General features: G+C 48.8%; 6 protein-coding genes across 6 annotated transcripts; 1 reads left to right on the forward strand and 5 right to left on the reverse strand.

Moving 5' to 3' along the window:
• Positions 1-1,832: 1,832 nt before the first annotated feature.
• HD556DRAFT_1468144 (major facilitator superfamily domain-containing protein) lies at positions 1,833-4,728 on the reverse strand (the record flags this gene model as incomplete). Its single annotated transcript, XM_041308399.1, has 7 exons — positions 4,540-4,728; positions 4,413-4,478; positions 4,155-4,355; positions 2,943-3,031; positions 2,732-2,891; positions 2,133-2,676; positions 1,833-2,080 (listed from the first exon to the last, which is right to left on the reverse strand). Coding segments are annotated over exons 1-7 (1,467 nt in total), but the record flags the coding sequence as incomplete, so codon positions are not given.
• Positions 4,729-5,865: 1,137 nt separating this feature from the next.
• Positions 5,866-6,129, reverse strand: HD556DRAFT_1234665 (uncharacterized protein; the record flags this gene model as incomplete). Its single annotated transcript, XM_041297679.1, has 1 exon — positions 5,866-6,129. A coding segment is annotated over one exon (264 nt), but the record flags the coding sequence as incomplete, so codon positions are not given.
• A 674-nt stretch (positions 6,130-6,803) lies between these two features.
• Positions 6,804-8,738, reverse strand: HD556DRAFT_1431458 (uncharacterized protein; the record flags this gene model as incomplete). The annotated part of the gene is made up of 9 exons (XM_041305020.1): positions 6,804-6,964; positions 7,017-7,356; positions 7,417-7,485; positions 7,532-7,631; positions 7,682-7,934; positions 7,991-8,262; positions 8,311-8,487; positions 8,543-8,657; positions 8,714-8,738. 9 exons carry the CDS (start codon positions 8,736-8,738, stop codon positions 6,804-6,806), a joined length of 1,512 nt encoding a protein of 503 aa, XP_041161948.1.
• A 1,779-nt stretch (positions 8,739-10,517) lies between these two features.
• Positions 10,518-12,594, forward strand: HD556DRAFT_1199744 (uncharacterized protein; the record flags this gene model as incomplete). Its single annotated transcript, XM_041296360.1, has 6 exons — positions 10,518-10,679; positions 10,729-10,970; positions 11,008-11,456; positions 11,519-12,257; positions 12,309-12,347; positions 12,405-12,594. Coding segments are annotated over 6 exons (1,821 nt in total), but the record flags the coding sequence as incomplete, so codon positions are not given.
• Positions 12,595-15,576: 2,982 nt separating this feature from the next.
• HD556DRAFT_302053 (atromentin synthetase) lies at positions 15,577-19,222 on the reverse strand. Its single transcript, XM_041310201.1, has 7 exons — positions 19,147-19,222; positions 18,213-19,100; positions 18,025-18,161; positions 17,733-17,971; positions 16,844-17,677; positions 16,034-16,788; positions 15,577-15,976 (listed from the first exon to the last, which is right to left on the reverse strand). The coding sequence occupies exons 2-7, from the start codon at positions 18,907-18,909 to the stop codon at positions 15,771-15,773; spliced, it is 2,868 nt and encodes a 955-aa protein (XP_041161950.1). The 5' UTR covers positions 18,910-19,100; positions 19,147-19,222; the 3' UTR covers positions 15,577-15,770.
• Positions 19,223-23,953: 4,731 nt separating this feature from the next.
• Positions 23,954-27,307, reverse strand: HD556DRAFT_302180 (atromentin synthetase). The gene is made up of 6 exons (XM_041310202.1): positions 26,456-27,307; positions 26,268-26,404; positions 25,976-26,214; positions 25,088-25,921; positions 24,278-25,032; positions 23,954-24,220 (listed from the first exon to the last, which is right to left on the reverse strand). The coding sequence occupies exons 1-6, from the start codon at positions 27,150-27,152 to the stop codon at positions 24,015-24,017; spliced, it is 2,868 nt and encodes a 955-aa protein (XP_041161951.1). The 5' UTR covers positions 27,153-27,307; the 3' UTR covers positions 23,954-24,014.
• Positions 27,308-27,615: the final 308 nt, after the last annotated feature.

A 27,615-nucleotide genomic window follows, 5' to 3' on the forward strand; every position in this document is an offset into this window, starting at 1 on the left:
TTGGCTGAGGGGTAAGACCCTCCAGGGGTAGGGGTGTGGGTTAGGCTCATGGTACCCCGGGGTTTACCCCCATCCATCCCTACATAGCACTGTGAATATCAATGTATTGAAAGACTTACCATCCAGAGCATGAGGAAGCACTTGGTGAGAAAGGCCATGCTTTTTAAAGGTGATCTGCATGTATTCCAATCCGACGTCTGCCTTGTCAAGTTTGTGCTCAGATATGCTGGATTTGAACTTGATAGATTGGCCAAAACTTCATGCTCACGGACCATGCAATCAGCCAACAATTTCTCGGCTCTGAATACCTCTCATCTTGCTCTCGCGAGTTCCATAAGCAAGTTGGCCTCAAGATCATCTGTGTCTTCGATAGTCTACAAACATGTTAGACAATAGATGCTAGTTGCTGGTGGAAATATCAAGCCACTTACCATAGAGCCAATAGCATCAGTGACATCGTACAATTCCGAGAGATCATGGTCGTGGTTGCTGATTTTCACCGGCACTTGGAGGTAGGGATGGACGGGGGTAAACCCCGGGGTACCATGAGCCTAACCCACACCCCTACCCCTGGAGGGTCTTACCCCTCAGCCAAGGGTCAGGGGTAACCCAGGGGTATTATAAGGGTACAAGGGTATCACAAGGGGTACAGGGGTATCATCACCATCGAGGCTAGAAGACATAGTAGGCTGACTTTATTTTACTTATATCTTACTCAAATAATAGCTAACTCACAATATAAGATCACAATAAGCCCAATAGCCATTATACTGTAACACTGTTGACAACTTCAAAATTTTATACTTATCAATCACTCCTATGGTAATCAATTTGGGGATATATTATGCCTAGGCCCAGGGGTACTACCAATTGTCCAGGGGTACAGGGGTCCTAAGATCCCTACCCACACCCCTACCCCTTGGTACCCCTACCCCTGACCCTCAGGGGTCACCCATACCCCCGTCCATCCCTAGTGCTATGACAGACAGGCTACAGGTTCTTACATTGAGTCGCGGGCTGCCAGTCAAAATATCACTATCCAATTGGATTGATGTACGACCAGTGTATTTCATGGTCGTGCACTGTTTTTTGTATTACCTTACCAAGTGCATTATATACCATTGCATATATTCAATCGAGTGTTTTTTTAATGGAATGATGTATTGTGCCATTGTGTGATAGTACTACTAGCCAGGCTGGACTTCGGAAGTGGGCACTTCCAACAACACCTCAGTCATCTGTCAACTCAAATGATACTCTTCCTCATGAAGAGATATTCTCGACATTCCTCATTACCTTACCAAGTGCATTATCTGGCACTACTATACTAGTAATTTAAGTTATTCAAGGTTTAGTAGTATTCAACTGAGACAGCGCTAGCGCTGGCAACCTTGAGAGCTGTACATCCTGTCAGAGCTGTGTGAAATACTTGTCTGTGCTTATGTGACTTTTGTGAGCGCTGTCCGCTCTGTGAGAGTCTGTGGGAAACTGTGGGAAACTGTCGAAATAGGCATTTTCTGGGGAGAAATTTGTGGTTTACTGATGCTGTTTGCGTTTCAAATTCACTGTCCAACAGGAGCAGTAAGCATGAGAATGAAACGTGATTCGTGGAATACAGTGGTTCTTGAGCAGTTGGACTTTGACGAATCGACGATGTAGAGCGTACTCGCGGTAGTCCGAGTCGCCAGCTAGTGTTTATAATTTTATCGTTGAATTCGTCGCAAAATAGGTTGTGACAATTTTTGGTCGTAAATATTGGCATCTGCGATGCAGTTCCATGCCTCCTACACTATATCATAATGTACACAGTCATTTGGATAATGTTATTGGGAACTTTCCCATACACTAGGATCATGGGGAAGCAATAGAGCAGTACCTACAGTGAGAAATGCATTTGCGATCATGAAGTAGTATATCGACCACGCATCATGCCCTTCCTGCAACGAATAAGAGAAGACTGAAGCTGCAGATGCCGGGCCGAGGATCCTTGCTATTGCAACAGCTACCATGACGATTCCATTGGTTGCTCCGAGCGAGGCGCGATTGGGAGCAGCTGCTCTGGTGAATAATACCATGCAGGCTGCGAGTTCTTCTCAGTTCAACAGAACACAGGAAGTGCTGGATTAACATACGGAAGCACATGATCAGGCTAGTCTTCAGCGTAAGCTGGACGACAACACACAGCCACACCGCCATGCCTATTCCATAGGCTCGAGCCAGAGCATTGGTCACTGGGAATAAAATGATCATGGGTATGCCGGAGCTAACACCGGTGATATGGATAGCTCTTGCACCGAAGCGATCATGTAAATGAGCATAGAAAAGTAACTGAAATATTCCATGTATGACACCTGATGCCGCAAGTAAAGCACCGATGCGAGGAGGGTCAAGGAAAAGACCACCAAGTTCAATCGGTGTCGCATAGAAAACAGGTAAGATTAGATTGAACCCCATTTGAAACAGGCCCGTGGTGGCATAACACGCTGTCACACTCAACACTTTCGAGGTCAGCAAGGCGCGCAGCGGAAGCGGCTTTGATTGGACTTCTCCAGGACTCCCATCCCCAGGATCAACTATAACGTTGCTCGATGGTTGGCGAGGCTTCGAGTATGATTGTCCGAAGAATCTTCCTTTAATTAGCTCCCAGAGCGGTGTTTTGCCAGTGGTAGAGATGCTCTTGTAACCACACTTAGTGTGATCCAGATCCAAAGATGGGTTTTCAGGCGCTCACCTCTTTAAGACGGATATACGCGACTAGCCAAATTATCAATACAAAAAATGCTGAGATAGAGCATGGCAGGAGATATGGGTAGGTTTTCAGGAGTTTTGATCGCCCGAAGATGTCAGGGAATTTGTCTGCTGGTCGGGAGAGCAATCCCCCAATGAGTGGTCTAGTAGATGCCGTGAACCTCAGTGCGAGATAAAATGTACTGTATGCCTACCCGGTTGTGATTCCGATCATCAAAGGAATTGGTATATAACTGTATGCCTTGGGCATATTGGTTGCGTCAGTGATGTCCATCAGCATGCTCTTGACCATACTTAGGCATATGCACGGGTATGGGTAACCCGTGCGGGTCACGGGTATGGGTACTACTGGGGTACGGGTGGGGGTCCGCACTTTGAGTACCCGGACCCACACCCCACACCCGCGCTCGGGTTTGACCGGTACATTACATAATCGAGAACTATAGCGGTACTTACTACACTTGTCCTATTGCTAATGCTTACACTACCTACTATAGCGTGCTATACCCCTCCATCTTCTTCAACACAACGCCTGCCTTCAAGCTCGAGCCATGCTGACCCAAGTCGTCGCCCACCGTTTGCAGTATGTGAGTGCGCTGATCCTCGTTCGAGCAAGAGCCATGCTGATCCAAGTCGTCGCCCAATGTTCGCAGGATGTGAGCATGCCGATCTTCGTTCGAGCAAGAGCCGTGCTGATCCAAGTCGTAGCACAACGTTTGCAGGATGTGAGTGCGCCGATCCTCGTTCGAGCAAGAGCCATGCTGATCCAAGTTGTCGCCCAATGTTCACAGGATGTGAGCATGCCGATCTTTGTTCGAGCAAGAGCCATGCTGATCCAAGTCGTCACCCAACGTTCGCAGGATGTGAGTGCGCCGATCCTCGTTCGAGCAAGAGCTATGCTGATCCAAGTCGTAGCCCAACGTTCGCAGTATGTGAGTGCGCCGATCCTCGTTCAAGCAAGAGCCATTCTGATCCAAGTCGTAGCCCAATGTTCATAGAACGTGAGTGTGTCGTCCTCGTTCGAGCTCGAGCCATACTGATTGAAGTCATTGTCTATTGTTCATAGCGTGTCGATCCTCCATCGAGCTCAAGCCATACTGATCGAAGTCGTTGCTCACCGTTCGCAATGTCTTAGTAAGTTCTATTTTACAATCATTTTTTTCATATTTCTAACTTGATATTTATATGTACTACCCACGGGTAAACCCTGCACGGGTGCGGGTGAGGGTACGAGCTGGCCATACCCCCCAAAAACCCGCACCCTTCGTGTGGGTCCGGGTATACCTCGGGGTGCGGGTGCGGGTCAGGTCCCCGACACCCCAGGGTATACCCGTGCGGATCCCTAACCATACTATCGCTCGGATCAAATGCTCCGCAGACAATACGACTGTGGTCAAGTAATTAACGATCACAACTACTATTTGATATTTAACTGAACGCACTGACCTTAACAGCAGACCAGAGAATGTCTTCGACAGCCCAAACGAAAACATCGAAATAACGATTGCTAATAGAGCTGTCAGTATTACAGGCTTCCTCCCGATGTGGTCGGACAGTTGGCTCCAATGAAAAATAGTCAGGGTATGAGCTGCATAGTACGATGATTGCTGGAGAGAATGGTATCATGAACGAAGGAAAGGGCAAAACGATGAAGACATGCTTACAAGGATTCCGGCATAGTGTCCAACCTGGGATTCGTCTCCGTGAGTGACTCCGATGTCTCTGATGAGCTTGACAAAGTTTCAGTTGGGATCAGATATAAGTTCAGCGAAGGGAATATGCCATAATCACTTGGGGAATAAACGGCGTAAGGGTCCCAGAAGAAAGAAAATCTGGCATCTCCAAGAGCAGTAGAATCCAAAATTGATCCCAGGGAAGAGGTGTCTTGGCCGTTGGCTGCTCTGGTTGTTGCAGAAGAGGTGTCTCCTCGTCATTCTGCGGCGCAATCATGGTGGTGCGAGGGGATGACTCGGATGAAAGATGCGGCTTGTTATACTGCGTGAAGTCATTCCAATGAGGCGGTTGCTGACCGGCTTGTTGGCTAGCTAATCGATAAGGCCTACAATGGCCGTCCACAAGAACCTGCTTTTGCTAATCAGTTGACATAGAATCAGTCACACGCGACACTTCCTATTATGTAGCACCCGGGTATAGCCGCCACTGGCCAAGGGGTTCGCACTGTCGCCAGGATCTCGGGCTTATCATTGGCTGACTGACCTTAGGCTAGAAGTGTTCAGCGCCCACGCGAGGTAGAGGAGACATAATAACAAAAAGCCCAAATCAACGACATTGAACGATTTCAAGCGAGGACATGTGTGACAGAGGATATACTACAGCATGAGGCACATTGCACGTCGACCGTAAGTATACGTACGTGGTGACCATGCCATTGCGCGCGTACCTATTTGTTATTCGCAGGCGCCACAGGTCCGATGACTTACATATGGTCTGCCTACTAGTCTGGGTGCACTGTACACGAGTGAAGCAAAACACAAGCTAACGGGGATTCGGGCTTATCTGATGAGAAGTCGTTCCACGAAGTCGGCGGTCGACATGTGTTCATCTACTGGCATCAGTGGACGGGTGGAAAAAATAGAAGGATATATATGACAATATATAGTACAGAATCACAAACGACTGTCTCGTTGTGTTGGATGGATTCAACGTCGACATTCCTTTGACATGTTTCTGTTTGTTTGTCATCACGGACTCTATAATAATCTTCTTGTATCGGTTCTATCATTAACGCTGAGGTACAGTCTATGTTCTCTTTGCACGATGTCTCATACTTACATTATTCTGTCTCTAGACTCGTTCTACAGGTATAATCAATATAAGTGTCATTAACGCTGAGACTCGTTCTACAGTCACGTTCCTACACAAACTCCGTGCTTCGCCTATAGTGTTGCCGCAAGTCGACGCGGTGTGATGCAGTGCTAGGGAACTCGAACAAGTAAACGATTCGAGTTGGATCGAGTTACACACCAGTGCAACTAGCGAGTTTGGATGTTGTTCGGGAATCAAGTCCACCAATCAACGAGCTCAGTTCTATCTCTTTCTGGTTATTCCCAACTCTGAGCCCATCGAGTTCGAGAAATACATTCAAAGGTTTACTTGCTATGGACATGTAATGTTACTCAAGAGTTCAGCTAGTTCTTCTATTTTACCAGATGACAATAGCTCTTCTACAGCTGATTGTGTCACGTCTCCCTCAATACCATAGTCAGCTTCTGTCGCAATCCAATCCGCCGCGAAATCCAGCCGCTCTCCTTTGTAAATGTATTTGAACACCTGTAACTTGCCGAGAAGATCTGGGAGGATTCGGCTATGCCGAAGGGCGCACGTTTCCCCACTTGATGAGAAGGCTCGCTCGCACAGCACGGAGGAAGCTTGTATGGGTAAGATGTCAAGGGCGACTTTGTATGAAAGTGGATATACTCGTTCCGCATCCTAATCACAATTAGCGCCATGTGTGAAAACAATGAGTGTGAGACTTACATCCCAGTAATGAACAAGATTCAGGTCTTTCATGTCCGTCAAACCCTCCTCGATGTATCTGTCAAACTCTCTCGAGGCTGCATCACGATCAAGTGCCGCCTCTGCGCGTTCTTTTGCTCGTTGTGCTGCTGTGGTCAGTGCAGGTACAGTCTCAGGGAGGGCTATTGATGTTGGGTGAATGATAGGCGCTTCTTCTTAGCAGGTGCGGTACTCCCCGATGAGATGGCATTTTTCCGTTTGCGGGGCAGAGCCGGGGCTGTTACATTGATAACAGGTGGAGGTGTTTCAAGAGCAGGCGGCGGCTGTGGTACTGAGGGAAACGTGAATAGCTGCTGCGGCTGTGGAGCATAGTAGGGTTGTTGTGGTTGCGGCACCCACTGAGGATTTGTAAGTGGGATGAAAGCAGTCACATCAGCTGGATGTAGCTGTGTATGGAAAGCTGGATGCGCGCGCTCATTAATAAGCGTCACACATCCATAACGGGCAGTAGGACTCCGCATACCGCCATCCAAGAATACTAAATATATACACGAGATATGTACACAATGGAAGGAAAATCACCATTTATCTGCTTCATCGTCGCTTTCACAGTCCGAGAACTCCCAAATCACCAAACCGGCATGATCAAGACCGACCAAGTTTTCATCAGTCCCGAGTGTGACATCAGGCGGCTCATCATTAGACGAAAGAATATCTAGTTGATGAAGGTGTTCAGTATCTAGTAAACATCCAAATCAGCATTTGCACCGTTGAGATTGGAGACGACAAACCAAGGCCAATGCCTCCTCCCACACCGCCCATGTAATAGGCGCCATCAGGCTCCTCACGAGAAGGTAAGTCTTGATAGTCGTCTAAAAGTGGAACAAAGTCTTCGTCTTCATCATCCAGCGGCTGAATCTGGCCTGGCAACTCGTCAGCGACACGGAGTGCATCTAGTAAAAGCCGATATGTGTCCCAGGCTGATTGTCGCGTGACAACCGGGCGACCAAGATCGTCATAACGACGCTGGATGCATTTGCCGAAAGCCTCTGGGACCAGGTCAAACACACAATGAGAAGACTTGATGTAAAGGTTTCGGACATAAACTAGGGCCTCGTGTTCGATTTTAATCTATGATAGTGTTGAGATTAGAGTACTATTTGACAATGGCCGAATTGATGTAACACATACCTTGAAATCTAAAGCACCGAAGTCCTCAGCTGAATGGTAGATGATATTCGGTACTCCATGAGGAAGAATCTAGATGGCACGTCAATGCAAAGATACTTGTGGGAGTGGCACATACTTTGTTACGGTCACGGCGCTTGGCCGTGTTGTTAACACGATCCCGATATGCATCCAGCTCCTGCTGGAGCCACGGTATGAACACCCAACGGAAAACCATCCTGCAGATGAACATTATGACCAACACTCGAAGAAAAGGAAAATGGCGCACACTTGAAGGGTATTACCGGAATCATACCAACCAGAATTAACACCATGATCTAGAAGACTCTCGAATCTGGGTGTGAACCGGCGGCGCAGCTGAGACCATGTAATCTCCGGCATGACGTTTTTCTTGCTTCGCATCCAACGATGCTGGAGTGTGCCATGCAAGGCTTCGTCGTGCCACTGTCGCAGCATGGTGTGGGCGTTCACGATCCCGTAATTTTCAGACCCGGGGTCACTTTGAGTGACCATCGGCATATCTAATATTGTATTAATCTAGGTTCATGCTTTAAAGTTTAAATTACGAAACACTTACGACCGAGAGCCTCGATTGTGTCGAGGTAGTAACTCAGAATGAGTTGTGGATTTTGGTTGGAATGCCATACCCGAATCCACATTATGCGACCGGAGAAAGGCTCGATGCCAGTGTGCAACCCGAGACCAAATCTCAACCACTTATCGTGCTGATCGACCGCGAATAAGTCGTTCACGCCTGCTGCCCAGAAGCGTCTTCTTCGAAGGCGACAAGCCTTACGGTAACGAACAAGTTCCGGTTCATACAAAGCAAAGTATTCTGTCACAACCCTCCTAAGGTGCACAGGTCAGCAATCAGCGATGTATAGATAAATGTATAACCTAGCAACACTCATTTCTCTTTCATGATATAGCAAGCTCACCATCTCGCGGGCTCCAGCATTCGGATAGGTAGCACGTAAAGCAAGCATCGCATCACGAATAGTTTCAACCGTGTGACCCTGTTTGCGGGTCCGTTGAAGACCCATGGTTTTGCGAATTTTGAGAAGTGTGGTAAGCCTAGTGTATGATCATTTGACGTAAATAACGAGATTCAAATTAAAACACTGCTCACCCAATACCATAACGATTGGTGTCGATATGCTTTTGTAATTCCTGAACGATCTGCCGATCAGTCTGGCGGGCCTTCCACAGTCGAAGGATATGGGGTGCGATTTCATCCAGTGGTGCTGCTTAGAGTTCAGAATGAAGTTACACTAGTGGGAGTGACTTGAAAGGTACGTACGTGTAGGTTTGTTCTGGTTGGGCATTGCAGCACGCTTACTGGCTGCAACTAGGCTTGCGTTGTCACCTTTATATTAGTAGTGACTTGCTTTGGGCTTACCTAGTTCAGTAGTCCAGGAGTTCATGCCGTGGCCACACGGGAATTCATGCCCGGACTTGTCCCAAACATCCTGTCTTTGCCACTCATGCCCCGCTCGTGCCTTGCGAGCTGCAGATGCGCATGTGGATCTTGAATCTGGTGTTCTGTAAACTCCCAAATAATGTTCTGGCTTTGCCACTCATGCCCCGCTGCCATAAGTCTGAACCGACCATCTCACCATACCGCGACCGATGCCAGTGGAATTTCGCAAGCTAGTGTCTGGCCCTCAAGAAAACATCATCCGTGCAATGGAAATAACTCAACCAGCCTTTGAAGACTTCAAGGTAAAATTTCATCGCACATCTATCATATGGATTCCAAGCGATTCTTACCATTAAGATTGCTGCCTCAGAGGTACACGCCGCAGCCAACAGATCCCGGACTCAGAAGCAAGATGACGAGGTTAAGACCCACCTGGTCCCACCCCCAAAACCGTTCACGTTAAGATCGCTGCCTCAGAGGTACATGCCGCAGCCACATGGGAATTCATGCCCGGACTTGTCCCAAACGGCACACTGCTTCTGGACAAACTCATGCCTCACTCGTGCCCCACATCATCAAGTCTGAACCCAGCTAGTACTTTGCCTGAGCGCGGGTGTGGAATGGACGGAGATCACAAATAGGTGCGCGCTTCCAAGTTGACTTTCATATGAGGTTGACTCACTAGAGAAACAGTTCACACAAGAGTTCAATGAAGAGTCTGAGTGAAGAGTCCGAACGGTTCACGCACAAGAGCTCAACAAAGAGTCTGATAGTGCGTCCTATGTCTGAACTCATGTGCAGCCCACTGATGCACCTATTTAGCAGCATGTTCACTATCCAAGAAATCCGACTCAGCGATTGGTGTCACCTGAAGGAAATCTGACTTGGCGTGATGGACAGGGTCCTTCACCTGAAGGAAATCCGACTTGGCGTGACGGACAGGGTCCTCCGCTTGCTAGTTGTTTGGTGTCACCTGAAGGAAATCTGACTTGGCGTGACGGTGTTGCTTGTTGCTTACCATTCCTGACAGTACCTCATGTTTACTACTACCTTCCAGTCCACAGTTCAACTCTGAGCTACTCCTGAGCTACTCCAAATTTCCGCGGTACCTCATACTTATGCCCGATATTTAAGCTGCCTGGCATCCACTTAGTATGCTGCCTTCAGAGCACCATGTCAGACTATGAACTTCTCACCCAATACACCGAGGACGCCTATGCCAAAGCAGACCGAATTTGCGACCGTCCGTCTTGCCAGGCTAATATTAGGACTGGAGAGCCGTGTTTCTATGTTGCGACAATCGAGCCAGGTCAACGTGGGCGCTATGTGTGCGCATCCTGCCACTTGCATTACGAGAAGAAACAAGCCACTTCGGTGAGACCTACTGGTACGCAATCACCGTCAATCGACAAGTTGCTGGATTACGGACTACTGACTTAGGTGGTCGAACCTTGCAATACCGCGTCCCTCCTGATCCACGTACTATACAGCAATCTGTGAATGCAGCGCAACGCAAATGTAAGCTACAGATTTGTGTTACCGTGGTGATCTTATTTATATCATAACAGCAACACCTTATCCGCCTCCGGTGGTTGCTGTACCCGGCAGCTCTCGCACTGGAGGGCCAGATGTTAGAATTCCTACATCATGGAACGGTTCATCAACAACTCCGTTTACGGGTGCCGGTGCCATTGGGTATTCATCACAACATGTTCTCTACGCTGCTGAGCGTGACCGCTGGGGCAAAATCGCATATGCTTCATCTCTAGCAGAGACAATTTTGCTTAAAATTACTGCGGTTCATGAAGGTGCTGGAACTCGCAAAAAAGGCGGAGTCACTATTGGAGTATGTCTACATTTGAAATATACTGTGGCTTGCTTACACTTCAGCTTAGAATATATGTGAGGGTAAGAAGGACATCGACGCTCAAATCGATGCGCCTAGGCTCGTTGAGCTAGCATTGGAGACCATTGTCCCAAAGTTACGCAAATTCGGTGGAGAATTTATCTGGCGTGTCGAGGAGTTCATCATCCGAGATGCTGCATGGGTGGATCTATCCGATCACCCGCGATCTGTCCCTTATTTCTACGATCAATGCCTGCAGCCGTCTCGCAAAGGCACCAAATCAACTTTCAAGTCTAAAGAATTTGCGCTGATGGTCGTTGTCCCGGAGGTTCAATGGAACGAATATGAAAATTGGTTGGAACTTCGTGCCGAAATGGTACGCATTTTGGATGTTGTCTTGTCTGATTACCAACACTAACCATGATTTTGCGGTCCAGGAAGCGGAAGCTACCCGAACAAGCTGTACGCAGTCTAGCGAACACGCCACTGCGCACACGACTGCTCACAAAGCCGTCAGTTGCAATGTTCCCTCATCAGCAACGACTTCGCTAGCCGAGAATGAGCTTTTCTTGCCCTCGGTGACCACCGGTGACAATTCTACGACAGTCTCTACCAAGAGAACCCACCAGCGTGCTGAAAGCTCTAGCGGTCTCAGTGGTGCTTCCTCTCCACCTCGAAAGAAGAATGTACCTCCTGCAGCTCTCTGTTCACCCGATCGGGATCGACTCAAAGAAGTCTTGAAGATCGGAGGAAGTGCCAACTTAAATGTAAAGAAAGGTACATACATTCATCAATTTCTCAAATTGTGTCAGCGGCAAGCGCTTACTATTATTTTACAGTTTTTGGACTACAGAACGAAAACGTTCAATTCCACCACATCCCTACCTGTGCCATTACCGATCTCTTGCGAAACGCACAGTATCATTCGTTTTTGGTGGACACAGCCGAGTCGTCCATTGGACAGCTGACTATTGATACGTCGACGGAAGGCTTCATTGGAATTGGTGGCTTCAAGACTGCGCATGCCGGATGGCTTACACTCACAGCTTCTCCCAGGACCGGTCTCGGATCAGTCCCTCATCATAAGGTTGTGGTCAAACGTCCATTCTATAAAGTATTTCCAACTGCCGTGAAGGCTGGACATTATAAAGTCGGCCGGTATGCACTCGCTGACGAGCTACCCAAGTTATTCAGGGAAGCCAATGTCTTATATTGGTCCAAATCTTTATTACAGCTCACGTACGACTTTATTGATCGTTCGATCGCATCTTCACCCGAACCCCCGCCATTCGTGGTCCCACGTGTTCGATTTGTGGAAGCTGGCCTCGCATTGTGCTACAGTCAGGGTGGTAGCAAGTCTGGAGCGAAGACGGGGTCAATGCGAGCTGCCTTCCTCCTCGAAGAGCTCATTGAGGGTGGTGATGATACATTTCTCAAATTCATCCACAATATGGATGCCAATCCATTGCTCGATGAATTGGACTATGGCTACGACATGGCAGAATTTTTTGCTTTCACACAGCACGTCCAGTATGTCAAGACCGGCCAACTCGCATTCATATCTGACTATCAGGGTACGTCTCATTGATACACAATGCTCGGCTGGAATGAAACATTGTATTCAGGGAGTACAGTACTACTCACGGATCCTCAAATCATGACCGATCTGTATGTCTTTTTATCCGTTCGGATACTCAATACCTTGACATGCTGATGTTCGGATAGGTCGGTCAGCAATGGGAGTGATATTTTCGGCGATGGAAATATCGAGGCGTCCGTCAGCAATTTTGAAACCCAGCATGCCTGCAATGAGTATTGTGAATGGCCTGGTTTTGGGCTGAAAGCATTTGTAAAGGAAGTGAATGACGAGAATGACGAGAATGACGAGAATGACAAGGAAGTGAACGATGATGAAGTAGAACATTAGATTGCAGCAAAATGTACTCGTCGGACTGTATGGTACTATAAAATTTTCTTGTGTTCGAGGTGTCCGGTGTCCCAACCATGTGACTACCTCATTTGGTGCGTGTCACATCATGTAACGGAGCGCGCGCGTCCGGCTTTCCATAGCTGTGGGCCGTAAGAGCCTGCATAATGGTTCGAGAACTGCACAGGCCATCGAGAAACTGGGCAGCGACACAATGAGGGAGATGGGCATGTACATGGTAGTAAGGAACTCATGCATAAAAAAGTAGAAATTTTTTGATTTTATATGGACTGATGAAGCGAGTAGGGCAGACATATTGACGGGGTATAACGGCGAGTCCGAGGTGCAAAGCACTGGAGAAGTGCTCAAGATTGCACGAAATACTCGAGCTACAGTCGGCAAGATTATAGATACTTAGTAGATCTATACAGTAACATTGATAAGATACCAGGGAAGCTTATGGGAAAGTCTTCTCGATATGTCAATCACCAACTCGCAGTGCAACTCGATGTCTACACCGCATGGGGCAGTTGCCACGAGTTGCGTAAATTTCCGAGTCGAGTCGATGTTAACTCGATTCCAACTCACACCGGCGGCAACACTATTCGCCTACCAAATTTCTCCGAGATCGACCAGCCTGGCTGGTCACGAGCCTAACTGATGCTGGCCAATGCGGCCTTTTTATATAGTCCAATTCTGCCATTCGCACCGTGTGCCACTGTGTAGCAATTCTTCAACGTGAAATAAGCACTGCATCACAGCCTCACAGGGCATCCCGCTCTTTCAAAGCCCTTTTGATGAAATTGCACGGTGGCTCGACAACCTGTTTACATCACATCTAGATTTATGTATGGTAAGTATCCCGTCCCGTCCCTTCCCAATTTTAGTTTGCGAAGCAAGCCCATAGAAAACCGGCACTGTACGATCTGCATATCATCCAGCTACTTAGAACTGCAAGCATACAAACAAGACCTAGTACCATGTCGGTAAGTTGTGTAGATAGATCCAGGACGCAAACCACTCATACTCACACACATCCATAGGTCACTGTCGTCGTATTTGCACGGTGTGCATTGCTCAGTATGTCTGCAAAAAAGAGGACAGTCCCCACTGTCAGCGTTGACAGATATTGATGCGGTCAAAGCAACAACAGTGGCGAGGACAAAGGAGAGACGCATTTTTTATGAGGACGTGGTATGGGATCAAATCGATCTGAAGGAGAGAGTCGGAAGACGCCTTGCTTTTATGCGCTGAGTATTGATCTTCATGGCATACTAATCTTATCTACCTGAAATTTCATTTCGAACATGTGACGTCTGCAATGCCAGCAGATCGCCACCTATGATCTACCCTACTAAGGAGCAAGGTCTGTTGGAAATCCTGCATGGAATGATACACCACCTTGAAAAGCAAGTCTAATGATACCAGCTCGCAAGGACCGATCAGTTTGTTTCTTGAATGACGAAGCTGATAAAGATGCAGGTTCAGAATTAGGGGACAAGTGCACGAAGGATTTGAAGGAGGATGAAGATGACGGCGATAGTATTGATCATGAGCTACTTCTGCATTTGAGGAATGATCGTGAGATGAATCCGTCCAAATTTCCTTGGAATCGCGTCCATAGGGTGTCAAGACTTGTTCTCCTGTAAGCCAACAAATGGCAACAACGTGCTTCTTTCATCTTTGGGAAATTCATCACTCTACCAAGTAGGCCAAGACCGTGATGGAAGCCCATCTGTCGTCAATTGATCTGTGATGCCAGCGCTAACTTCATGACAGTATTCCGGAATTCAAACGTGACTTGTTCAGCTTTTTGAAACTTTTTCACCCCAAAGTTGTTCATGTATCCGTAAAGTCTTAATATGTTTGACTACCTGATGTTTGACTTGCTGAGATACCATGACGTGGCGCAAGCACACAGGTCCTCAGTCCATGAACGAGAAGGCCGTTCTTGTGCCTTCGCCACCTACCTACACAGCTCGTTCTTGGAGCTAGATACGGCCTGCCAAATGTTCTCCCGGCAGGCGACGACACTAAGAGCCTGCGAAGCTGTATACAGCCTTCTCCTTCCCCATCATCCGACTGAGCATCATGCAAGCGCATCCATGAGTTGGATTCCAGCTCATCATAATACCTATCGTGAGGTCGAGTTGAAGCTTTGTCCACCCGCATGCTAGTGTGCAGAGTCCATGATTTGTCGGCTACACCTGGTAAGTACGTCCCACATATGAAGAGCTATTGCTCTAACATTGCTAGATATGTCGCTTTGAAAAACTATTCACCATTATTCTGTTCATGGCACAGCCCTGCCCCAATTGTTTGTGTTATCCGGTCCATAACTTGGACGTTGTTTACGGGCACTGTCCTGCAGAAAAATTTGTCGTCAGAGCTGCTAAACCCTCTGGACTCTCGTGAGTTACAATATTTTCCATTCAAAAGGGACTGAGTTTTTTTATGCATTCGCAAAGCACTTGTGTTATCAGCATTAACGTGAGCAAGCACGTGCACTGGAGACGCACCAGAGGTATTTTTCGCGGTAAAAATGATTACCGCTCAGTGCAAAATGGAATCTAGTACCAGTCAGTCATATCATCGCCAGCCTGTTGATCGCATGTACTCCGTAGGAGCGGGGGAACGTCCAGGTCTATCATAAAAGCTTCAACTGCACAGTAAGCCTGAACAACCAAAATTCACAATAAGTCACCGTGTTGGTGGTAGATGGTCACGGTGTACCATGTTTGGCAACACCTCCTGAAATAAATTAAGTACCTCGATGGCCGAAGTGCAAAAAAAACACAAAGCAAGTGATACAGGAAACGATCACCAACTGTAAAATAGTGAGAAGAATTCAAGCAAACGCCTTACAGTACTGGTGATGGCGTGGCCCAAGGCACATTAACCACAATTTTCGTAGAATGTTAATCGTGTTTTCATGTGTTGCTCCAAAAGCGGTGGGCTCAGAGCACCAGATATCATGAGAAAATGCAAAGAATCATTTCTATTGTGATATGCTTTTTGTTATAAGACAACGATAGATGCATGACGACGTAATTAGTCAAGTGAATTACTAGGTATGAAACACATCCTGATGTACTCCGAGTATAAGTAGTTGAATAGATACTGGCGAAAGACAGATATAAACATGATACGCCAATCTAATTTTTTTACAGGCCACGGGCCTCGAGACGACCACGGAAGATCTTCTGGAACTGTGGGACGTGGTCAAAGTCCATCAGCGTGTAGTGTTGACCTGGCACGTCGGTATATGATGGCTCGCCACGACTGAACCCAGACCATGGCTTGAGCTGGTTGTTGAGCCAGTCTGACTTGCTCCCGCGGAGAGGAATGGCGTAGAAAACGTCTGTAGCAGCTAAAGAGACACAGAATATGAGCAAGCGATAATGAAGTCAGAAAGGAAATGACATACAAACTGAGCCCGATGGGTTGTAGTCCTTCCCGCACTCGATCAGGGACCCGGCGATGTCCACCCAGTGGTCCAGCTTCTCAGGAGTCAGCTGGAGCTCGACCAGACGATCAGGAGGAGACAGCTTCCACACAACCTCGAGCTGCTCCTTCCTCGTCATCGGCCTCAGAGCGGGCGCGAGATCATTGGCATCATGCTTCGACACGAGACCAAGGAAGTACGACAAGTTGAGCATGCCGCCCGTCCAGTCGATCTCGTGCATGCGGTCCGCGATATGAGGAGGGATGTTGATCAGACCAACAAATTTGACTTCCTCGCCCATCGCCTCGAGTCGCTTGGCAACTTCGAACGCGACGACGCCGCCGTAACTGTAGCCCGCGATGGCGTATGGCCCAGTCGCCTGGGTCCTCTTGACTGCTGCAGCGTAGCACGACACCATCTCATCCATGGAGGCGAAGAAGGGGTGGCCGGGCTCGAAGCCACGAGCACGGAGAGCGTAGAACGGACGCTCGTTCTGGAAGTATTTCGCGAGGTTGACGAAAATCAGGACCTCTCCGACACCGGGGTGAACGAAGAAGATCGGAGTTTTGTTTCCGGTCAGCTGGAGGGGAACGATGGGGTCGTACTCTTCAGTTTGGGTGTCCTTAGAGAGCAGGGAGTCGACATAGTTGGCGAGGCTCGAGATGACGGGGTGCTTAAGGATCTGGATGGTGGGGATCTCAGGAAGGTCGAAATGTGCCTCTCCCTCGCGCTTAAGCCTAGAGATGATATGCATTAGTGAGAGCCATTTTAGGGCGGGAAGTATGTACTGACCTGATGACGTCAATGGAAGTACCGCCGAGTTCGAAGAAGTTGTCGCTCGCCGACATCTCGCTTTCTGCGAGGTTGAAGATTCCAGCATATATCTTGGAAAGCGCCTTCTCCGTCTCCGTGGACGGCGCGACGAACGTAGCGCCACGAGCCTCGCTCAGAAGCTCTTCCGAGCGAGCGATGTGCTGAGCGAGCTGGCCTTGCTTGAACAGACTGATCAAACGCGCACGAGACAGTTTACCGAGCGTGGTCTTCTCCATCTGGTTCACAGGGATGGGAATGACGAATTGAGGCGGCAGCGTGATCATTTTCACGCAAATATCCCGAAGGGCACGGTGAGTGGCGAACAGCTTTGACGAAGCATCTGCTCCATCGAGGTCGAAGGTCGGCGAGTAGAAGATGATGAACCCTTCCGTCTCCTGACCAGGAGCACGGTACGGAGCTGCACCGAGGAACGAGTGAGTCACTCCTTCTACGGTCTGGAGGTGAGTCTCGAGCTCAGGGATCCCGTACGAGACACCATGGACGATGACCGTGTCCTTGATACGACCGCTGAGGCGCATGATCCCATTCTCGATGATGCCGACGTCGCCGGTGCGGTACCAGCCGCCCTCGACGAAGCTAGATGACGTAGCCTCTGCGTTGTTGTAGTAGCGTACAAATATCATCGGTCCGCGAACCTGGAGCTCGCCGCTCTCCCCGTCGGGTCGCAGCGTCGAGCCGTCTGCAGGGTCAACGACCCGCATCTCGCAACCGTCGATGGGTCTCCCGAGATCAAGGAATTCATGAGCAGGCTCGCTTGTGAGCACATCCACGGGGTGATAAATGCATCCGGCGCTGCAGAATCCCCATCAGTTTCTTTATATACCCACTATGGTTTCATGAGCCTTACCAAGTTTCTGTCATTCCGAATCCAGGAGAGATGTCGAACGATACAGCGGACGGGTTCTTGCTGAGCTGCTTCATGGTGGCAGCGAACGCCTTCGCGGTCTTGGAAACGACAGCTTCGCCTCCGCTGTTGATCCGCTTGATCGAGGACAGGTCGAAAGTTCCGAAAAGGTCGGTGCGCTTCTCCAGATCGCGCGTGAGCTTGGATAGCAAGAAGTTCGGGGCGAAACTCAGTTCGATCGACTAATCATTCAATCATCAGAGACGCGTTTGGCTGTGATTTCATGCAGACATACCTTTTCATCGATCAAACGGAGCAGCCGGAGAGGGTCAGCAAGGATAGCAGATGCGTGCACGTGGAGTTGCGAAGCGCCGTATAGCAAAGGCGTGATGTGCATTTCCAACGATCCTGCGACGTGATCAAATCCGACCCCTGAAAGTCATGATCAATTTAAGAATAAACTTTAAACGACGCGTGTCTTACAGTTCAAGACTCGAGATTCGGAAGTCAGGCCGTAGCTTTTTCCCTTTGCGCGGCATGCAGCAATAATGGTGCGGTGCGTGTGCACGACAGCCTTGGAGAATCCGGTCGACCCTGACGTCAAGAACAGGATCGCCTCGTCGTCTGCCTTGGCCTCGTATGCAACCCAATCAGCTGAGACGTTGAATGTCTCCGCCGACGCCTTTAATTCGGAGAGCAGGTGCACCTCCAGACCAGAAATGGTGCTGATCTGTTCGGCCCCGAGCTCATTGGTCAACCAAATAGCAGACCCAAACAAGTTCTTGATGTGGGCGACATGGCCCTCCTTGTGGGCCTGTTGCGCGCTCAGTGCAGGCTGCAAGCAAGGCACATAGCCAGCCAACAGACATGCCCATACAGCAGCCATATTATCTTCGTGCTCCGTCAGGTAGACGACGACGATTGAGCCGGTGGGCTTGCCCCACTCTAGCATGGCGCGTGCGAGGTTGCGAACATATTGGTTGAAAGTGCTGAAGGTCTTTGTCTGAATGGAGGAGTCATGGGCCGAGGAGGTTATGAAACCAAGCTCGTGGGACGGATAACGGTCGACAGCTTGAGCGATGACGTCGTGGAGAGTATTAGGTTGTGGAGAGACGATGGATGTCTTAAGGTTAGTGAACAATTCACTGGTTGTGGTAGAAGCGACTGCGATGGGTGCCATTGCAAAATAAGTCTAAGTTCTGAAATTCTATGAGGATAAGATAAGAAGTCTAGGATGTTGTAGTTTTGAGTGCCAACTTCCTTGGACTTATATACCTCTATGTCAGAAAGCAGCGCTGCGGTGAGGTTACGGCATCTTGCACTAGTTGATGGCGGTGATAGGGCGACACACCGCACAGATCGCAGTCTTGCCTATTGCAAGTCAGGTCAGAGCAACCAATAGTGTGAAACACCATACCTGCATGCTAGCGCAGGGGCTGTGCTGTAACTTTTGCACTAGTAAGGTCATAACTTCCGTACTAGTCGATCCGGTCACTATTTTGACTATGAGCGCACTGGTCGGATATTAGTCCAAAATGTTTCATATCAGGCATTGCAATGCTGATTTGCGAGCATTGAATTACCGTTTCCCTATTCCGTGGATTCAGGATCCATGTGGTATGCGTGCAATGTCTCCCGGATCCCACCACGATCGGGACTGAAAGCCTTCAAGCTGTGCTTCAAGAATGCGGCACATCTCCGCTTGCCTACTAGGTTTGAGCGGAATTAACTTAGCGCCGTCGTGAAGTCACTGCCTGAGTCCAGCTCTACTGGAAGTCCATGTGGCCAATGTATTAGAGAATCATGCCCGAAGGAGCTCTATGCAGTGCTCAGGCAACGGAGCTCGAATTCAAAATGGTAAAGTTTTGACTGTCGTCTTGCAAGAGTTCAGGGATCCTGATGCGTGAACTTATAACTGGGCGACCGATCGCATCAAACTGTGATCGATTTCCCGTGGAAAACGAGGCGCCTGCCGAAGATTGAAGATGTTGGTATGTCATATTATAGGGCTCCGCTGATGTGGAGACTGGTGTACAGATAATTCGATGATAGGCTCGGGCGAGCAAGCCAACAATAGACCGGAGGATAATACCATGCCGATGTCACGCTCGGATTGTGGGATGGATGAAACCGAAAAGAAAACGAGTTCATATGGCAAAAGAGTAAGGCATGACCAATCGATTCTATGACTCCGGGAGGGATCGCACACAAAGACTGACTGTGTGTCGGTTTTCTAAGAAATGAAAACAAGAAAACAAGTACGACGCACCTTGCAGCAACTCGGAGTAACAAGAAGAACTCCAGTTCCAGTAAAACTGACTCCTCAGTAGTACTAGAGTTGTAGCGCAAGTACCAGGACGTCTGGCGATCAGCCGCAGCGAGTAAAACTTTGTCTATCATAATCATTGAACTATATTGGTTCATGGATGTCCAACTAGTGACTGTCCACTCTTTGAATACAACACATCTGTCGACGTTGGTGCGGTGTGTGGCTTGGGTTTTACGTTTTACATAATGTACACAACCAGAGTCTGCGCTGTCGGAAAAAACTCATTATGTAATAAGGCCCGCCATTAAATACTGCCGCCGGATGATTATAAGCGCCTTGAAAAAGATTATCGTACCCCCTTAAAATGTATCAAGCCCGGAACCTTTTTCGACAATTATTCACGAACATCAATTGGTAAACTCGTCACAGCTTGGCAGTAATGGGAAGACCTGGCTTTTGTCGGTTCCAAACGTTTAGGCACCTCGGACTATACGCCGTGCAGTCACGGGCCTGCAGTGGGAACTGTACAGTTGATGAATGTATGATAGCGATGGATCCATGTAGTCTTTGTCGTCTCCACAGGGAAGAAACTTTTGTACGTCTTCTCTATTTCTCTCGGTGTCCTTATATGCATGCTAGTCTAGCCACAACTCTTGCGTGCATCGTTCCACGTCAGGACGACAATCGAGTCACCATGTCTATTGTCCAGTGTCACTCGTCGCGGCGACGTTGCAACGTGTGTGTCTTGACTCTTGAGCTTCCTGCCGCAGGGTGGCTGGGCCTGAAAGGTGTGTTCAATTCAGCATTTAGATGCCCGTCTACACGCTTAAGGGAGAGCTTGAGAAGAGAATTGACCTGCATTTGTTGTTTATGTGATCGCCGATCACCAAATTCAATAGACTCGGAGATGAGCCCTGAACTCACAATAAGCGGGAAGGTGCTGATTGGCAGGAAGTGCATGAATGATTTGAGTTTGGGATGGTTCGCATGAGCGTGAGCTGGTTTGAATCATCTATATATTCTGGTTGCATGCACATGGTGATGTCCCTAAACCCATTATAGGTTATCAATCCTGGCCGTAGCGAGGTATGTGGTACGAGTCAAGCTTGCACTAGTGCTGACTTGCAGTGTCCTTGACAGTACTAGCCTGAGTCTGTGCTGTGTTGTCGCGGTACTGATTTCAAATTATATCATTCTCGTATCTGTCAGTGTATCTTCTACGATCACTTTGAAGAGTCTTTTATTGGCCCTGTAGTACCAGAGTATCGGTAAAAGAGGCGACAGGCAAGATTTGGTGAGTATGCATCCATACATTTCTACAATTGCTAGTGTGTGGTATTAATACGCTTGCTAGGGTGACAAGATATCTACACTCAAACTCCATAACCTGCATTTTGTTATTCTAACCGTACATTTATCATTGCAGATTATGATCGCAGTTCATCAAAGACCTCGGATGCCTCCGTGACTCTATTCATCGGAAATTACAAACACCATGGGGACGACTAAGAACTTCATTTTCGAAATCTGACATTATGTCCGCGTGCGTACTCGGCGCTCAAAGGTCAACCTAGCAGAACCTGGCTTGGTTATCAGCGCAGCCTATTCTTTGATAGGGGCGGATACACCTTTTGAATCTTGATTTATACGATGCCGGGCCGCTGCGAGAAGCAGCATCATATCTGCCGTCAATGACGTGGTACATGTTGCTCATCATGTTCCGTTGGCTTGATCCCCATTTACCCCTTGCCAAATCACATAGGATTCTGTACTTCATTGATCGCAATATACATCGACGATCCTCCAACTCAGCATAACCACGGGCACTCATGCACTTTCATGTATATTTAGTACAATCTCTTGCACCTATCTTTTCTGCGAGACAGAAGTGTATATTAGTCGCGGCTGAGCATCTTTCTAGCAAGTTTCCTTATCTCCCGCGCAACAACAACGCCACTGAAGTCAAGATATGGCACGCGAGCGCAATCCTTGTGTTTTCAGCCAAGTTCTGTACAGAGCGAATAGGCGACCGAGAAACATTTCTTTGAAACTCAAATGATCCATAATTGGCGCCATTCGCATGACAAAGGAGCGATTGTTATTCCTTTGATATGAATCTGGTTAGCAGAGACTATGCCATTCATAGAAAGTGCCCTCCACATCGGTAAGCTAAACGTCAACAAAGTATGAGTCTAGCCTATATTCTTGTATACAGCCTCGTCCCTCTCCCCCCATTAATGCATCTGTATAGCCCAGTGACCGATACGTATTGGCTATACCCTTCTTTGAAGGACGCCTTGACCCCTATTGTTATCTACCAGTGCCTGTCAAGGCTTATCACGGATTCCGCGTACTAATCTATTGGGGTTTGGTTGGCGGTGGAGCCAGTTACTGACATCCATACGGAGGACGATCAAAGGTACCTGAGATCCAGAGGGAGAACAGTCGTCAGATCTATTGCTTGATGGATGCCTGCTCTACAGAGAATCACGAATCGTTTCAAGTATACGGAGAGCCCGATCGTAGGACCAATGCGGGATCATAGCATCGAGAATCCAGAGTCTGCAGCACCGCATAGACGGGGTCGTTAGTAACGTTTGAAATTTGTGACAAGGTGTTTCATGGTCGCAGTCTAACCAGCGAGCAACATCAAGATACCAACGTATGGAACGAATTGCTTGAATCACGCCCATTGCGTTCAGATGCGAATTACAAGTAGCAATTGAGGTATGGTTGTGGTAGATCTGGCTGGACATTCATGTGATGCCCATACATGCATGCATGCCACTGCTTCGGAAGTAAAACGGCAGAGTCCACGGCGGCTGCATAAGTATACTTGGATCGAGTGGACCTCACGGAATCGATAGCAATACTTGACAGAGCTAGAGACTGCATTAGTCACCGACAACCAACAAACAAATCAGACATCTCACTGTAACACAACACCATACTGTTTGAAGATGCTATCGGATTTGCAGCACAGGGTGCCAAAGTACTAAAAATGATAGCACATTGTAAGCTGTGTCATACATATAAATTACCATCGAGCACTAATCTTGTCCACCTTACCATCAATCGCATTCGAGAGATGCCGCTCTTGCGCTAGAAACACAAGAAGTACCCCTTGATATGAAAGGCAAAACGCTGAATTTTCACTGAAAAAGGCTCATCAGAACCACACCAACAGAAAGACAATGATGGGCCAAAGGAGAGAAACAAATGTGGGAATGTGAACCGGACATGAAAGTCGCAACTTCAACTTACACGAATCTCTTCATGATCGGTACCTTCCTCCTCTGAACATAGCACACATCTAGGACCTGTTTGAGAATGAGCATGCTTACTCTCAAGAAATGAGATGTATTAGCCGATCAGGGACGTCGGAACTTCGTCGTATCATCGCACTGCCAATTCTCGGGCCTCGGCGGCAAGTTTGAATGAGGACCTGACATTCATAAAGGCATTCCAGTCGCTATGACTATTCGTCCCTGAGGGAAGGAAGATTTTTTGTTCAACTTAGTCTTAAAAGTGAACATTGCTTGCTTGTGGCGGTAGTGCAATATTGGTAGTGGAGTGGTGGATCCAGAATCGTGACGGCAGACTGATTTGTTTGGCAATGCCTTCTGAAACAAACAACGCCTTACGGCACGTGACATCGCGCAGCTACAGGCATGCTAACTTAAAGGCTGGGACACAGGTGCTATTCAGGTATGTTCTGCATATTAGATATCACCCCAAACAGACAAAATTTTCCACAAAATAAAAGGCACATGAGCTTGAAGGATGCAGGTCAACCTCAACGTTCACGGCGGATCAAACCAAACAAATGATGGACTTCAAACTTTTATCATAACAAGAGTTACAAAACAACAAAGATCACAAACAATGATATAAGTACTTGTATACACATCGACGCAATTAATTTAACGAATTAAGCACGTGCACTCCGAGTATAATCGAATAGATACTGGCGAAAAGACAGATATTTTGGAACATAATACGACTCTCTAAATCTTTTACAGGCCACGGGCCTCGAGACGACCACGGAAGATCTTCTGGAACTGTGGGACGTGGTCAAAGTCCATCAGCGTGTAGTGTTGACCTGGCACGTCGGTATATGATGGCTCGCCACGGCTGAACCCAGACCATGGCTTGAGCTGGTTGTTGAGCCAGTCTGACTTGCTGCCGCGCAGAGGAATGGCGTAGAAAACGTCAGTGGCAGCTGAGGAGACACGGCATATGAGCAAGCGATAATCAAGTCAGAAAGGAAATGACATACAAACTGAGCCCGATGGGTTGTAGTCCTTCCCGCACTCGATCAGGGACCCGGCGATATCTACCCAGTGGTCCAGCTTCTCAGGAGTCAGCTGGAGCTCGACCAGACGATCAGGAGGAGACAGCTTCCACACAACCTCGAGCTGCTCCTTCCTCGTCATCGGCCTCAGAGCGGGCGCGAGATCATTGGCATCATGCTTCGACACGAGACCAAGGAAGTACGACAAGTTGAGCATGCCGCCCGTCCAGTCGATCTCGTGCATGCGGTCCGCGATATGAGGAGGGATGTTGATCAGACCGACGAATTTCACTTCCTCGCCCATCGCCTCGAGTCGCTTGGCAACTTCGAACGCGACGACGCCGCCGTAACTGTAGCCAGCGATGGCGTATGGCCCAGTCGCCTGGGTCCTCTTGACTGCCGTAGCGTAGCACGACACCATCTCATCCATGGAGGTGAAGAAGGGGTGGCCGGGCTCGAAGCCACGAGCACGGAGAGCATAGAACGGACGCTCGTTCTGGAAGTATTTCGCGAGGTTGACGAAAATCAGGACCTCTCCGACACCGGGGTGAACGAAGAAGATCGGAGTTTTGTTTCCGGTCAGCTGGAGGGGAACAATGGGGTCGTACTCTTCAGTCTGGCCGTCCTTGGAGAGCAGGGAGTCGACATAGTTGGCGAGGCTCGAGATGACGGGGTGCTTAAGGATCTGGATTGTGGGGATCTCAGGAAGGTCGAAATGTGCCTCTCCCTCGCGCTTGAGTCTGAAGATGATATGCATTAGTAAGAGCCGTTTTAGGGCGGGAAGGATATACTGACCTGATGACATCAATGGAAGTACCACCGAGTTCGAAGAAGTTGTCGCTGGCCGACATCTCGCTTTCTGCGAGGTTGAAGATTCCAGCATATATCTTGGAAATCGCCTTCTCCGTCTCCGTGGACGGCGCGACAAACGTAGCGCCACGCGCCTCGCTCAGAAGCTCTTCCGAGCGAGCGATGTGCTGAGCGAGCTGGCCTTGCTTGAACAGACTGATCAAACGCGCACGAGACAGTTTACCGAGAGTGGTCTTCTCCATCTGATTCACAGGGATGGGAACGATGAACTGAGGCGGCAGCGTGATCATTTTCACGCAAATATCCCGAAGGGCACGGTGAGTGGCGAACAGCTTTGACGAAGCATCTGCTCCATCGAGGTCGAAGGTCGGCGAGTAGAAGATGATGAACCCTTCCGTCTCCTGACCAGGAGCACGGTACGGAGCTGCACCGAGGAACGAGTGAGTCACTCCTTCTACGGTCTGGAGGTGAGTCTCGAGCTCAGGGATCCCGTACGAGACACCATGGACGATGACCGTGTCTTTGATGCGACCGCTGAGGCGCATGATCCCATTCTCGATGATGCCGACGTCTCCGGTGCGGTACCAGCCGCCCTCGACGAAGCTGGACGACGTAGCCTCTGCGTTGTTGTAGTAGCGTACAAATATCATCGGTCCGCGAACCTGGAGCTCGCCGCTCTCCCCGTCGGGGCGCAGCGTCGAGCCGTCTGCAGGGTCGACGACGCGCATCTCGCAACCGTTGATGGGTTTTCCGAGATTAAGGAACTCGTGAGCAGGCTCGTTTGTGAGCACATCCACTGGATGGTAAATGCATCCGGCGCTGCAGGATCTCCATCAGTTTCTTTATATACCCATATAGTTTCATAAGTCATACCAAGTTTCTGTCATTCCGAATCCAGGAGAGATGTCGAACGATACAGCGGATGGGTTCTTGCTGAGCTGCTTCATGGTGGCAGCGAACGCCTTCGCGGTCTTGGAAACGACAGCTTCGCCTCCGCTGTTGATCCGCTTGATGGATGACAGGTCGAAAGTTCCGAAAAGGTCGGTGCGCTTCTCCAGATCGCGCGTGAGCTTGGATAGCAAGAAGTTCGGGGCGAAACTCAATTCGATCGACTAATGATTCAATCATCAGAGACGCGTTTGGCTATGATTTCATGAAGACATACCTTTTCATCGATCAATCGGAGCAGCCGGAGAGGGTCAGCAAGGATAGCAGATGCGTGCACGTGGAGTTGCGAAGCGCCGTATAGTAGAGGCGTGATGTGCATTTCCAACGATCCTGCGACGTGATCAAATCCGACCCCTGAAAGTCATGATCAATTTAAGAATAAACTTTAAACGACGCGTGTCTTACAGTTCAAGACTCGAGATTCGGAAGTCAGGCCGTAGCTTTTTCCCTTTGCGCGGCATGCAGCAATAATGGTGCGGTGCGTGTGCACGACAGCCTTGGAGAATCCGGTCGACCCTGACGTCAAGAACAGGATCGCCTCGTCGTCTGCCTTGGCCTCGTATGCAACCCAATCAGCTGAGACGTTGAATGTCTCCGCCGACGCCTTTAATTCGGAGAGCAGGTGCACCTCCAGACCAGAAATGGTGCTGATCTGTTCGGCCCCGAGCTCATTGGTCAACCAAATAGCAGACCCAAACAAGTTCTTGATGTGGGCGACATGGCCCTCCTTGTGGGCCTGTTGCGCGCTCAGTGCAGGCTGCAAGCAAGGCACATAGCCAGCCAACAGACATGCCCATACAGCAGCCATATTGTCTTCGTGCTCCGTCAGGTAGACGACGACGATTGAGCCGGTGGGCTTGCCCCACTCTAGCATGGCGCGTGCGAGGTTGCGAACATATTGGTTGAAAGTGCTGAAGGTCTTTGTCTGAATGGAGGAGTCATGTGCTGAGGAGGTTATAAAACCAAGTTCGTGGGACGGATAACGGTCGACAGCTTGAGCGAGGACGTCGTGGAGAGTATTAGGTTGTGGAGAGACGATGGATGTCTTAAGGTTAGTGAAGAATTCAGTGGTTGTGGTTGAAGCGACTGCGATGGGTGCCATTGCGATATGAGTGTAAGTTTGTATGAGGATAAGATAAGGTGTCTAGGATATTGAATGCGGATCTCCTTGGAGGTCCGAGCTTATATAGTGCGAAGTCGGTAGCGCAATTGAGCAGCACTGCGGTGAGCTTAGGCGATAACGTAATAATGTAGTAGCTATGTCGTCGCAGGATGCACCGGTTCAAATCACTGGATTAATGGGTGGTGGAGTGCTGTAGCGTATGTCAATAGAGTAGCAACATGAAAAGTCACCGAGGAGCCTGGGAGAGCCGAGAAGTCGGATATCAATGTGCTCCATTTACAAATATGGATGAGACAGACCGATCGGGAGTAGCAGTGTACATAACTGAATGTCCTTGGCCCATCGATCGATATGATGATCGGATCTGCACAGCGTGGTGCACGTATCACCGCTACTGATACCGCTAGTTTCTGCGTCGTAAAGTCACTGCACCTTTCAAAGG

This window comes from Suillus plorans (assembly GCF_016647745.1).
Source record: "Suillus plorans strain S12 chromosome Unknown HD556scaffold_19, whole genome shotgun sequence".
Lineage (NCBI taxonomy): Eukaryota > Fungi > Basidiomycota > Agaricomycetes > Boletales > Suillaceae > Suillus > Suillus plorans.

What these genes read in the sequence shown, in the direction of transcription:
- HD556DRAFT_302180 (XM_041310202.1), bottom strand. Translation starts at nt 27,152, where the DNA reads ATGGCACCCATCGCAGTCGCTTCAACCACAACCACTGAATTCTTCACT. An exon ending in TTCGGAATGACAGAAACTTG is followed by an intron (nt 25,922 to 25,975) that starts GTATGACTTATG and finishes GAGATCCTGCAG; the next exon opens with CGCCGGATGCATTTACCATC. An exon ending in ACTTCCATTGATGTCATCAG is followed by an intron (nt 25,033 to 25,087) that starts GTCAGTATATCC and finishes TATCATCTTCAG; the next exon opens with ACTCAAGCGCGAGGGAGAGG.
- HD556DRAFT_302053 (XM_041310201.1), bottom strand. Translation starts at nt 18,909, where the DNA reads ATGGCACCCATCGCAGTCGCTTCTACCACAACCAGTGAATTGTTCACT. An exon ending in TTCGGAATGACAGAAACTTG is followed by an intron (nt 17,678 to 17,732) that starts GTAAGGCTCATG and finishes GGGATTCTGCAG; the next exon opens with CGCCGGATGCATTTATCACC. An exon ending in CAACCCATCGGGCTCAGTTT is followed by an intron (nt 15,977 to 16,033) that starts GTATGTCATTTC and finishes GTGTCTCTTTAG; the next exon opens with CTGCTACAGACGTTTTCTAC.